Source organism: Mercenaria mercenaria, chromosome 5 (assembly GCF_021730395.1).
Source record: "Mercenaria mercenaria strain notata chromosome 5, MADL_Memer_1, whole genome shotgun sequence".
Classification (NCBI taxonomy): Eukaryota; Metazoa; Mollusca; class Bivalvia; order Venerida; family Veneridae; genus Mercenaria; species Mercenaria mercenaria.
In genome coordinates this window covers 32,714,534-32,727,811 of record NC_069365.1, presented here as the reverse complement: position 1 = coordinate 32,727,811, position 13,278 = coordinate 32,714,534, and the positions used below count along the sequence as shown (strand labels likewise).

At 34.9% G+C, this 13,278-nt stretch overlaps 1 protein-coding gene across 1 annotated transcript in view; it reads right to left on the bottom strand.

Annotated features, from left to right (window-relative positions):
- LOC123556838 (uncharacterized) overlaps window positions 1-13,278 on the bottom strand; it is a 56,695-nt gene that overhangs the window by 17,836 nt on the left and 25,581 nt on the right. Inside the window, exons 16-18 of the mRNA XM_053544517.1 lie at window positions 2,794-2,963; window positions 1,889-2,023; window positions 1,134-1,250 (exon numbers count right to left, since the gene is read on the bottom strand). Of these exons, the coding sequence (XP_053400492.1) occupies window positions 1,134-1,250; window positions 1,889-2,023; window positions 2,794-2,963 (422 nt within the window). The remainder of the gene's footprint in view (window positions 1-1,133; window positions 1,251-1,888; window positions 2,024-2,793; window positions 2,964-13,278) is intronic.

The window sequence follows — 13,278 nt, the reverse complement described above, 5'->3', positions numbered from 1 at the left end:
TACGAGGGGCGGTCGGAAAATATTCTATCTTTCCACGTGCAGCTACATACAAATATTATAAATGAGCGAAAACTGCGTTCTATTGCCTACATATTGGTCAATTTATTTACAACTAGAAGTGTGCATACACGAAGTTTTCAGCATTTAATAAAGCATTTAAATAGGTGATATGGCTACCATGGACTCTAATCTGGAGGAACAGAGCTCTGTACTAAAAATCCTGCTTTTAGAGGATGAAAAACCTTGCCATATTTTTCAAAGGTTGCAGAAACTTTTCTAAAGCCTGCATATTTCGTTCAGACTTTTATAGCTGGGTTTCATAATTTTGGGAGAGCAGGATAAGTATGGTGACTTATTTCTGCCATTTCGTGTTGGCGGGGAGAAAACACGACAACATGAAAACTCGACAAAAACGTTTTTCGAGTTTTCGTGTCGGCGTGGCGAAAACACGAAAACACGACACATTTTAAACGAAAACTCAACGTTTAGAGGGCGCCGACAAGACAAATTTATCTATCGAGTTTTCGTGTTGGCGGATATAAATATGGCGTGTTTGCGTGTTTTCGCCCCGCCGACATGAACACACGAAAACACGACAAATACATTACTTGTCGAGTTTTCGTGTTTTCACCCGCCGACACGAAAACTCGACAAATTAGGTTAAACGGTGACTGCTTGATACTATGCATAAGCAGTTTTGAAAAATAAATCGAAGAAAAGCTGAAAATATTGCCTCCGAGGCTAGCCTAGAAAATGTCCTTCACTCTCATACTGTCATCTACAGTAGAACTTATAACTCCCTCATGTGGCATTTGTTGTCCCACCTTCCGTACAGCCAACACTTTGCCGCCTGAGACTTTAATAAGTCTCCAGAACTGGATCTACTTCATGGTTCGCAGAGGGAATACAAAAGCTCCAACGAAGATAGCAAACGTGCATAGACGTAGTTGGGGAATATTTTGAAAACGAATAAAAAGATGTTATGAAAAATATTGAACCGTTTTTGAGCAGAACAAGAAGTCCGAATATTTTCCGACCGTTCCTTATACGTTTGTTAGCAAATTCAAATTAAATCAGCTATTTACCAACAAGCGAAATCCCTCTTAGTATCTAGCAAAAATGATAATCCTTACCGCATCCTTTTTCGTCCTGACCATCTGGACAGTGTGGCTGACCGTCACAAACAAATTGCTTTGGTATACAATAACTTCCTGGACACTTCATCATGTCCGGTGAACAGTGATGATTTTCTAAAATAATACAAGAACTATTTCTTGAGGTAGTAATTAAAAACATAATTTCTTGTAATTAAAAACATATTTTTCGTTTCACAAATGTCAGAGCTAGCTAACTCGTTTTCCTTTAAGACTTACTTAATAACCAACTTATTTATCACACTTTTGCAAGTGAAAACTATTCAAACCATTTGCCACATAATGCGATACACTTAACGCCGGTAATGTTTACAGTTGTTGTTGCGAGGTCATGAAATCTACTCTCCTGTCTCCACCATACGCCTTATTTCCATGATCTTCATATTACTTGATAATATCATTTCATACAGCAATAATACCTGTAAGACAGGTAGAGCCCTATCTGAGTTATGTTATCCGTAACAATTGTTCCGAATATCAAATGTCTGTTATCTCGGAATTCTGACAGAAGTTCCACATCAGACATTGAAGGTGTCCTAATCACATAATACACGATTTTGCTAAGAGAACAAAGAATGACTAAGTGGTAGTGGGTAATTTGCTAACCGCATAAAGGTACTGGCATACTTTGTTTTATTCTTTAGGTTAGTTTTATGTTAACCGAATTCCAGGCTTTTAAATTTCTTAAATTCGTTAGTATTTTCAATGGGTTTTAATAACATAGAAAATCAAACCGCAGTTTTGAAGGTGACTGTTAGATCTACATCCTATAATGTTGCCCGTTGCATCAAAATTGTAAACACATCGTGTATGTTTTTGAAAAAGTTTTGCCTCGTTTTCACATGCTATTTCTTCCACGCCTTTGTGACCTAAAATAACATAATTATTATAAATTTGGTAACAAAGCAACATTTAATAATTTCTTTAAGGTAGTTCTCACTTCCAGATCGATTTTTTTTCTACAATGTAGAATTTGATAAAATCTCATTTTTCATAACTTCAGAATTTACTTACAAAATCCAGCAAATAAAATATATATGGTCATGTACTTGATTTTTTGCTAGACTGATCTAAAAAAATTGGATCTCACGCTTTCATAATAAGAGTCTATGGGAAAATCGTAAGTTTCGTAACATTTTCGCGAATATAAATTTTTCTATATTGTAATTTTAATGGAACTTCTCACAGTTCTAAATACACATATGACATGTAATGTGATAAAATAAAATTTAGGCCCGTGTGCTTATGTTTGAGATATCTGACTATAATTAAAGTGAACCGCACATTTTAAACTAATTTTCAGACATAATTTTGAATTATTTAACGTATCAGAAGTTTAAATATCATAGCTCAACTTTAGAAAGATAGTAACAGTGCCATCGATTATATAATTACGGTTTTCATTTTCGTACGCCGAAACTTTTTCTACGTTTTCCGGCTAAATGACGTTACGTCACTAATTCCGGTTTATTAAACGTGCAGAACTATAAATTCAATTATAATACAGAATTATTTTATTTACCTTTACGATATATAAAAATACATTCTCTTAATTATTTAAATTTATCAGAGAGAGAGAGAGAGAGACATAGAGAGAGGGGGGTTGGGGGTGGAGGGAGAGCGTATAATTAAGTTATACTTGTAGTGCAATGTATTGGTCCTGGTATGATCTCTATGTTAGATGAATAGGACTGTAACAACTCTATTCTTTTATTCACATTTGTTGATTGCTCATCATACTTAAATTTCAGTTCTGTTTTTTCCATGGAGGTTCCCTTATAAACTGTACTATCGCATGTTTCTGTGAACCTGAAATATATAAGTTCAATTCCCAGGAAATAATGCTCTAGACTTTAAGGTTTTCTTTTTTTCTATAATTTAAATTTTTCACTGCAAGCGCTTTCAGTGTTTTATTCATACACAAGGATTTTACTGACTTTCTATATATGGTAAATATCTATATACAGTAAATATATATAAAGGAAAAAAAGGTGAAGGCGATCCACGTAGATACATATGCGGTGTATTCAGGTCCTGTCCATATCGTAACGCAAATCCTTTCCTCTGGAAAGAAGGAGTTCAAATTACATCAGAAAATGATTTTTTTTGCAAAGAATCAATATTCCGCGGAGAAATAACCAAATAAGTACACCAGGATCCACGCCAAATATGTATCAGCAAAATCGTCATACAGAAAAGATAATGCCATATATATCGGTAAGATATTCTCTAGGAAACGGCAATCATACAACTCGCAAAAGTGGCAAAAGTATGACACTTGAAACAAAAGACCACCAGTTTAATATGCAGAGCAATAAAAAATAATCCCGAATCAGACAGATGAAAATAATAACAGTCATTTTGTTCCTTCTCAAGAGAAGAAACACTTAGGTTCGGTAAGTAACACTTGACTGAGCAGCTGACCTCGAAAGTTGTTGTCATTACAAGTTGGCCAATCAAACTCCGTGACCTTAGAAATAACATCTGCTGTTAAAAATGAGGCTACTTTCTGACTGAACGCGCTCCCGCGGACTACATGTTACTAAACTCGAAGATGATTGTTTGATTGATTCTTTTATTTCCTCCATTACTGAAAAGCAAAACATGTGTACAAACAGAAAGACATATATCAGCAAATTTACATGCAGACAAGTAAGCATTATCGTTACCTTCGAATGCATCGTCAATATGTGAAAAAAAAACCATTGCAACCCTTTACATATGCGGAACAGATTCACGCATCTAATGGTACACTACATGTTGAAACTGCTTGACCGGGTGAATGTGTATATCCAGTTTATTCTTATTGCTGTATTTACTCAACTGAATGTTGTAATGGATTTTCTTTGTTGCTGGATTTAACAACTTATGTTATCGTAATTACATACTTGACAATTTAGGCAGTATATAACAACATAGTTCTTTTAAGAAAGTTTAATGTCTTTTTTTTGTATTTTGGTATAGAAAGAAGCGCACCCATGATGAAAAATGTAACACCCCAGGGGCGCTTAAAAATAAGTAAAGTTTCTTATTTATTGTGGGTAGTCGACGAAAGTCCCCATTCTGAATGGATGGAACAACTTATTTCCAGCCGATTCTACAGCAGGCGTCAAATTTAGCTCCCAAGTATCCAGACTAGACCGATACTGTTGGAAACAGTACCAATTCACCAAATATTGAACAATCGTATGGATATAAGCCGCCACCAGGAATCGATCCGGGTCCGGCAATCGAACCCATTCGCTGGCGCTTTAGTCAAAACTGCTAACCACTGCACCACTGACTCCTTGATTAAACGGTGGCTACGGAATTTGAAAAAGATAGAATAGTCTTGTCCTTGCGTCAGATCCTAGGGTTCCACATTTTGATGACCAATATTTAAAACAGACATTGCAAATGAAATTTTACAAGATGATATAAAAGGCCCTAGAAGGAACTTCTGCTATGCTTTAACTTGTTTTAGAAAAGGCTTCGTACTGCAACAGACCTTATTAGAAAACCAGACAACAACAAAGAAATCTGATATAAAAACAATAAATATTTCTTCCAAAACTTCAAATAATGATCGATCTAAGCTTTTAGAAAAGGGTTTAGAATTTTACCCTATTCAAGACAGGGAAAATCCGCAAGAATTGGAAAATTGCAGTAAATTTAGAAATTTCTTACATAAAATGGATTTTAATGTTTGTACGCATTAATTATATAATTTATACCTAAAAGCCAAAACTGGATGTTGATTGGGACAAATTAGGGGTAATGGGTTAGAGGTCCATGCTCCCATGGAAAATAAATAAAATTGCAGAAAAGCTGTGGTAGGGCATTTCGTAGTTTGTTTCAATTACTCTGAGATTCAAATTCTAGGCTTTAAAAATGCATGCTTGCAGTTTTAGGAAAAATGGTTTTGGTTTTTTTTAACTGATTGGGACCAGAGAAGCTATATTTTCTCTCTCTAAAAATTAACTGGATCTCGAGGATACATTGGATATATACAGATAGTTTGCATTAAGAGATATAATTAAATTCAGAATAGATGACTTTCCCACACGTGAGATCCGCTACGATACATGTTCGCATTATAAATTATTATATAGTAGACGGAATTTATACGAACTAAATCACCACCACCAAATACCAGACCAATTACGGCAAAGCACGAATTATACTACACATTCGCACTGGTTAAATATTTGCATATATATACTCAAATCTCAGTTTTCATGCCTCACAAATCAGAAATGACATTTTAGTCTTTTGACTGATTGAGACCAGAGGAGCTATATTTTCCCTCTCTGAAAGTTAACTCGATCTCGAGGATACATTGAATATATAGAGATAGTTTGCATTAAGAGATATGATTAAATTCAGAACAGTTGAATTTCCTGTACGTGAGATCCGATAGGATACAAGTTCGCATTATAAATAATTATATAGTAGAGGGAATTAATACGAACAAAATCACCACCACAATATCATGGTGCACAATCACGTGACTTGTTACGTTTCAACTGGGGTATACCACCAAGCAGAATTCGTAACCAAAACGGTGTTTTTGAAGGTAAAGTTTTTAAAGATATATTTTTGTAAAATGACACCTAGCTGGTGCAAGTCCTTATGTCAATATAACCTCCCTTTATATAACATATGCCCGTGTCTGCTTTAGTTTTGCTGGTAGCCTGAACAAACTTGCAATGCTTCTACAGCAAGCATATTTTCAAATGCCTTGAAAACCAAACCCAAGCGACTGCTCCTTAATAAACGACCAACTAGTTGTTTGCGTTTTCTTTGATATCTAAGATCATTTTGGTAGGATTTTCGCTGAAAAAATGGCGTATTTCAGGATAGATCGTCGAACTGGAAATATGTCCGTTCTAAAGTCCTAAAAGCTCGTACAGAAAGCAATATTCAAAATCGCGATTTTCCCGTTCCTCTCGTTGAATGAAATGCCGCAATTAACGCAGGTTACATTTTTCCCTACCAGCGCAATATTTTGTAAAGTTTACTGCTTTTGAATAGTGATATTTTCAAGAAAGTTTGGGTATTTCAAAAACATGCTCTCACAGCCAGCCAAAGCAAAGGAATAAACACATTTGTAAGACAGCAGTTTGTTGTGGGAACATTTAATCTGCCTGCAAGGTAAAGGAATAATCAGGAAACGAGACAAAAGCCGAAGTTTTAAGACATTTCTGACATAGTGTAATCTGACGATTTTTCGAAAGGATGGAACAAAGTTCTTCATAACCAGTTCATAACCTGTAAAAATGAGCTGTTTTGTGATTAAGTCAAAATACAGTTCGTTGTGCATTTTATGGCTCGTGATAATCAACTATATTCAAAGCATGATGATCTAAGAAGATTGCAGGATCCCAGTCTGTACTGTAACTGTTAGTAGCTTTATTAATAAAAAATATGTCAGTTACAACGAGGATGTAAAAGGTAGTCGGCATGATAAAATCGTAGCACTGCTTGTTGGTGACACGATACGGGATATACGCTGTCTGGATAATCCATATCAGGCTCGGGTGATATGGATTTCCTTGACAGCGTGTATCTCGTAAAAAATCTTTGTAAAAATGCTCTCTAACATTGTAAACATGGTGATAAAAAATGTAGAAGGAAGTAATATCTAGCTACAGATAAGCTCTATATGCAAATAGAAAAAAATCCAATATGAAGGTCTTATCCAAGATCGCCGCCGTAAAATCATTTATCCATGAAAGTCGCTGTTCAACTGGACGAATTGTGCGAAATCTATGCGAACATTCTGAAACGTTTCATGGTGCATGTAGAACATATGTTTGTAAAGTACACTCCTCATACAATTTTACACTAACAATGGATAAACACATTTAAAGATGGCTGCCACAAAGTATTTATCCATGAAACTAGTAAGTGACGTGGTCGTACTGTGTGAAATTTGAATTATTGCATGGTTGTTATATATATATATTTGTATAATACGCTCTTGAAACAATTGTAAAACTGGCATTGAATAAATAAATTTAATATGGCCAATAAATTCAAGATGGCCACCATAAAATTTTGTTTCCATGGAAATCTTGCGTCAGTTGGGCATATTGTGTGAATATTCTGAGACGTTGCATGATGGTATAAAGATTTGTAAAATATGCTCATAAAAATCTAACACTTACATTGAGTAAATAAGTCCATAAATATGAACAATTAAATTCAAGATGGCCGCAAAAGATCAGTAGGAAGGAAATTTCTTCGAAAATGCAAACCTTACCTCGCATATCTGCAACACGGACCTTTCAAGGGAAATGCTGATTCCTTCCATTTTTTCAAAACAGAATAATGGGGTCTGATCACATCTAGCTTTGAGAACATCCTACAAGTAGATTTCTCATACGATGTCTCACCTGCGTATAATATTTCATGCTTTTGTTTTGATCACATCTAGTGGATTGTATATAAAGATTGCCGCATGGAAGCCTATTTGTGACCTGCTAGACAATAGTAGATGGATTTCAGACTATACGTTCAGACTTAGTAGACATCATGCTTTTTTTTTTTTTATTTTTTTTTACATTTGACCTCATCCAACTGGGCTATAGCTTGACATATGAGACGCTGTAATCCTTTTACAAAAGAATCCAAACATGTTTCTTAAATTTTCTACATTTTGCCCATATAACTGAAAAATTAAAATTCATTTCCGGTTCTATTCACGTTGGGAAGTGTGCTGTCACAAACAATTCTAGAACTACTGTCAACACTTGACAATATGCCCACGAGTGTCACATCAACTGAAGTATCCATATTTAATGCAATGTTATTGGATGGGGCTGCCATTTTGAACAGATCGAAAACAGGTCCCACTAAAGCGTTTATTGAATATTCACCATAGGTATTTCAACCAAACATGTAAAGATTCTTCCAAGAATTCTCAACAGGTATGACATCGTATAAGAAATCTACTTGTACGATATTCTCAAAGCTAGATGTGACCAGACCCCATTATTCTGTTTTGAAAAATGGAAGGAATCAGCACTTCCCTTGAAAGCAACATCATGGCTTAAAGTGTGGCATCTACGATTTCCCAGAGTAGTGTAATATTGCCATATATGAGTAGTGTGTTGTCCTTTTGTATGACAGAACATTTGTAACAGAATTATTCTGTCAATACTGCCAAAATAGAGCTGTTAATACATACGTGGCAGCAGATTTGTCTACATTGGCAGCCTAACTTCAACATACCAAGAGCAGGGTACCAAGCATAGTTATTTGTCCGTCTTCCAATTATCATTTTGTAAATGTTTCATTTACTGCTGCAATGGAACATGTTTAAACTAAAAGGAAGTGTTGAATCTAGGGTCAGTCAATGACAGAAGAACAACATATACCCCCATAAACAATAAGGGCTGTACATGGATAATTAATCCAATGGCAATTACAATGACCCTTTGAAGATATACGAGGTTAGGTTTGCAATTCCGAAGTAATTACATACCTTCTGATATTTTGCGGCCGTCTTGGATTTCATTGTTAATATTTATGGACTTATTTACCCATTGTTAGTGTGAGAGTTTTATGAGCATATTTTACCAATCTTTATATCATCGTGCAACGTCTAACCATATTCACACAATATGCCCAACTGACGCAAGATTTTCATAGAAAAAATATTTTATGGCGGCCATCTTGAATTTAATTTGCCATTTTAAATTTATTTATTCAACGCCAGTTTTACAATTATTTGAGGAGCGTATTATACAGATATATAAACCACCATGCAATGTTTCAAATTTCACACAGTACGACCACGTCACTTACACGTTTCATGGAAAATTACTTTATTGCAGCTTTGGATTAGACCGCCATGTTGGATTTTTCTGTTTGCATATAGAGCTTATCTGTAGCTAAATATTACTTCCTGCTACATTTTTTTTCTCACCATGTATACAATGCTAGAGCACTTTGTACAAAGATGTTATTATGGCGACCTTTCTGAATTTTTGCGGCCATTTTTATTATATACAACCTGCTTCCCAGTCAAAAATGAAGAACAATACATCCATCTCCAATCATGCCAAGTTCCATATTTTTCTCAGGAAGTGCACAATTATTTCACAAATTTCTTGGACTAATTGGTAACAGCATGAAGAAAACAATATAAACTCTCCCAGAAAATGTTATTCTTTAAAGTGCACACTTGATGATAATCCACTGAATATAACGATGAAAGTACTCCTTAGATCAAATTTCACAAACTGTAGAAACTGCTCTTCTTTGTTTATGTATAAAGGCCTTGCACATATATGATCTCCACTGGCTAGTGTTATGTTTACAAAAATTGATGTCTGACCTAAAATAGAAAACAAATATTCTATAATGATATTAATTGTTAAATGTTAAATATAGTGCGAATTACAATAGCTAAGTCTGGTTTTATTCCAGACATTTTCCCTTTAAAATCCTTCTTTTTCACAAGTTTAAGATTGCTCTTTGCTTTACAATGTATATGAGCCGTACCATGAGGAAACCAACATAGTGCATTTACGACCAGCATGGATCCACACCAGCCTGCGCATCCGCAGATTTTTTTCATATAATGACCTTCGTATGAGCCACGCCATGGGAAAAACCAACATAGTGCATCCGCGCAGTCTGGTCAGGATCCATGCTGTTCGCCTTCAAAGCCTATTGCAATTAGAGGAACCGTTAGCGAACAGCATGGTACGGCTCATATACATGTTGGTTCTCATGGCGCGGCTCATACGAAGGTCATTATATGAAAAAACTGCTTATATGCAAAACTTTCAGTGATAAAGGGACATAACTTAAAAAAAAATGTACTCCACAGTTATCGGACCTGTCATATAAAGTAAACATTTGGTTTGAGAAATATGCTTACCTGCAAAACTTCCACAGAATTTGCATAATAAAAAGACGCATAATATTAACACAATAACAGTTAGATTTATGAGATTGCCCGCTGTGTTCACCTTATGATGCAAAAGAAAAGTGTGAATTTGAATGCATTTGATCTGGTAATCATTGTGTGAAGTTTCAGTCCAATACATATAGTTTGTTATTGAGATACAGCTTGACAGCACACAAAAAGCCATTTTTAAGTCCAAAAAGGGCCATAAGTGGACTTAATACAACTAAGAGTCTTTGTTATTTCAGTAGGTTTAACCGCACCTTTTATTTATTTATTTTTTGATACCTAGGAAGCCTTGAATGAACTTTCAATTCAATATATGCCACGGTTACTGAGATATGAACTTGGCGCAAATCAAAAAGTGACGCTGGCAATGAAATGAGTAGAATAGCTTTCACTTCCCTTTGGAAAGCCAAGCTAAAAGTGATCTTACCGGTTTTCATGAGCAAATAAAAGATATAGTCCCTAAATCATGAAAATTATGTATTGGTAAAGAAGGTAGGAATGTTTGTTTTTTTGTTGTTTTTAAGGCGGTCCAAGCAGGTTAGATTCCCGACTTTAACAATTTTATTTCTTGATTTTGCATTTTTAAGATAGTTTGGAAACAAAATCTTATATTCTTATGTTTTTTAATATAAACAAACTACTTTTTTGTTTAGGGAGATCTTTTTAGCCGTAATCTGGAGTCAAAACCCTTAGATAATTGTAATATTGATGAAGCATAAATTAAGTGAACTTAGCAGTTTTATAAACATTGTCATCTTTCGAACCAGCTTGAATTTCTTGACTTTTATGCATTACCTATTATCTTCTTTTCCAGATACCAGTTTAATCAAAATTCATAACAAACATTTTAATTCATCATGTTTTACACAAACAAACCTCAAAATATAGTGAATTAACTGTGACAAACTAAAGCTGTCACAGGAGTGACGACTGGTTAATTAAAACAGTGAATTTTGAAACTGATTTTTAATAACAAATCTAAAATTATCAGTTAAGCCCCATGTTTGTCAAAAATGTATCAGCTTGAATATTGTATATATTTTCGAACCATTTTTGAAAAGGGACATGTCCCTGGATCCACTAAGATTAAACCAAAACCCTGGATCCACCTGGCTGGTCACATGATGACAATAGGCAAGCTTAGTATTTCACCTATGCAATTTCACACATTCTCCTTAGGTAGTGGTTAGGGACCTGGTAACTGGACATATAGAACAGGAATCCAGACCCATAGACAACCCGTGCAGGGCATTCTCATTCAAATCCGAGTGAGAGATCAATAAAAATATTTACAAAACGCGGTAATTTTATGATAACTATATGATTATTATTTTTCTCTGGCAATAACCATATTGTAACACAGTACATAACAATACAATTATATTGATTACCTTACCTCTAAACTACAGGTCTCTAGAGATCCTGTAACCCCTCCAGGCTGGTCACTACCTGAATGGATAGTACACAACAGTATTCAAAGATAAATAGGAAATCCATGTCATGCACTACATTTACATTCGAACTGAAAAGAACAATGCTAAGATCAAATTATAAGTCAACTAAATAAATTTCAATAGCTGAATTCAGCTTACATCACATTTTATAGTTTATATACTCTTCTCCGTGAACAAAAATTATTATGCCAATCTGATCTGCTGACTGTGCTAGTACTAGAGTACACTACAGCTGTATGCATATAAGACAGATAAATGACTTTCATGTCAATCAGATTAAATATTTTATTTTAAACAAAAGTGCAAAAGTCAGAAACCTACTTACTTTCGCAAGACATGATTTCCGCCATCTTGTCTCTTCTCGGCGACGAATGATGACTTAACTTAAGGCGTAATTACAACGTGCGAATCGCACGTGCAAAAGGCATAATTACACTAATAACTGATATTTACTCATGGGTATCTCAAGCAAGTTATTAAATTGACGGAAAATTTTACCGGAGAATGATAGGGCATTTTTGAAATAAGCACCTCGTTCTTTACATACGCGGTCATGTTTTTTCTCGCAGATTTTTAGACGAAAAGATCATTTTAAGAGCGTGCACATTTTATCATTTTGAGGAGCTGTTGATGAACAACAGTCTCAGAGACAATATTTAGCACCCTTAGAAAGTGTTAAGACAGTTTTAATTCGCGTAAAAGAGAAGTTACTGTATTCTGCAAGTTTTTCAGACGCGCTATAAAAATCGGTAAACTATGTCACATTTGGCATATCCAAAATTTAGAATTGTAGAACATAACATAAAGATAAAATTATATAAGTTTAAAAAAGCTATCTTTCAGATTTATTACACAAATTTTAGTAAATATTGGACAAAAAATAAGCATGCAGGCAAGTTTTGAAAAACATATACAAACCGTGGACCTGGCCATGACCGTATGATAATAAGGCTAAACCTGCCTGCAAATCAGAAGAAAATTCTATCAACGGTCAAGTTTGATGAAACCGAATCAGTCCTAATAACAACGAAATGTGGGAGATCGAACTTTGGAATTTGTGCGCATCTTTTAGAGAGCAACATATTTAATTTCAGAAGCGAAAAAAACATTCATAGCCTAAAAGAAACTTATCCTGTAATGTCCAGAATTTAACATGCGTTATTAGATATAGTGGCTGGCAAAGAAGAATATAGTTTTGAGACAGCTGACTTTCTGCGCAATTGAGCAGCTGTTGGTCAACACAAAGAAGTATAAAATACATAGAATGGCAACTGGCTGTAATCTCGCGTGAGCTCGTGTCAGAGCGTGATTCGGCGTTATCTTACTAAAAACAAACATCGGCGAGCATGAAGTTACAATTTGTACCTTTAAAACTACATTTAAAATACACGTTAGCTTCTAAAACAAAATTAGTTTAATGTGAAATGGTCTTAAGACACGAAGTACACGTTTTTTTTTTTGCCATCGAAAGAAGCATGGTCATACGGTGATAATTATTTTACCGATGAATAATTGCTTTCGCATACAAAATGGCGAGTGGAGAAAGCGCCACTTCCGGTAAACGATTCTTACGAGATCTCGTTTTTTTGTCACGGGAGGTTGGCGAGATTTGCTCTATATGCCTTTCAAGTTGCCAATCTATTTATTTTTTTATAGCTCTTTGGTCAACAACACATAAGAGACAAAAATACACGAATGTTATACGTAAGGGAACATATTGGCACGTGTACTGAACTGAGACAGCCATCATTTACTTAAATTG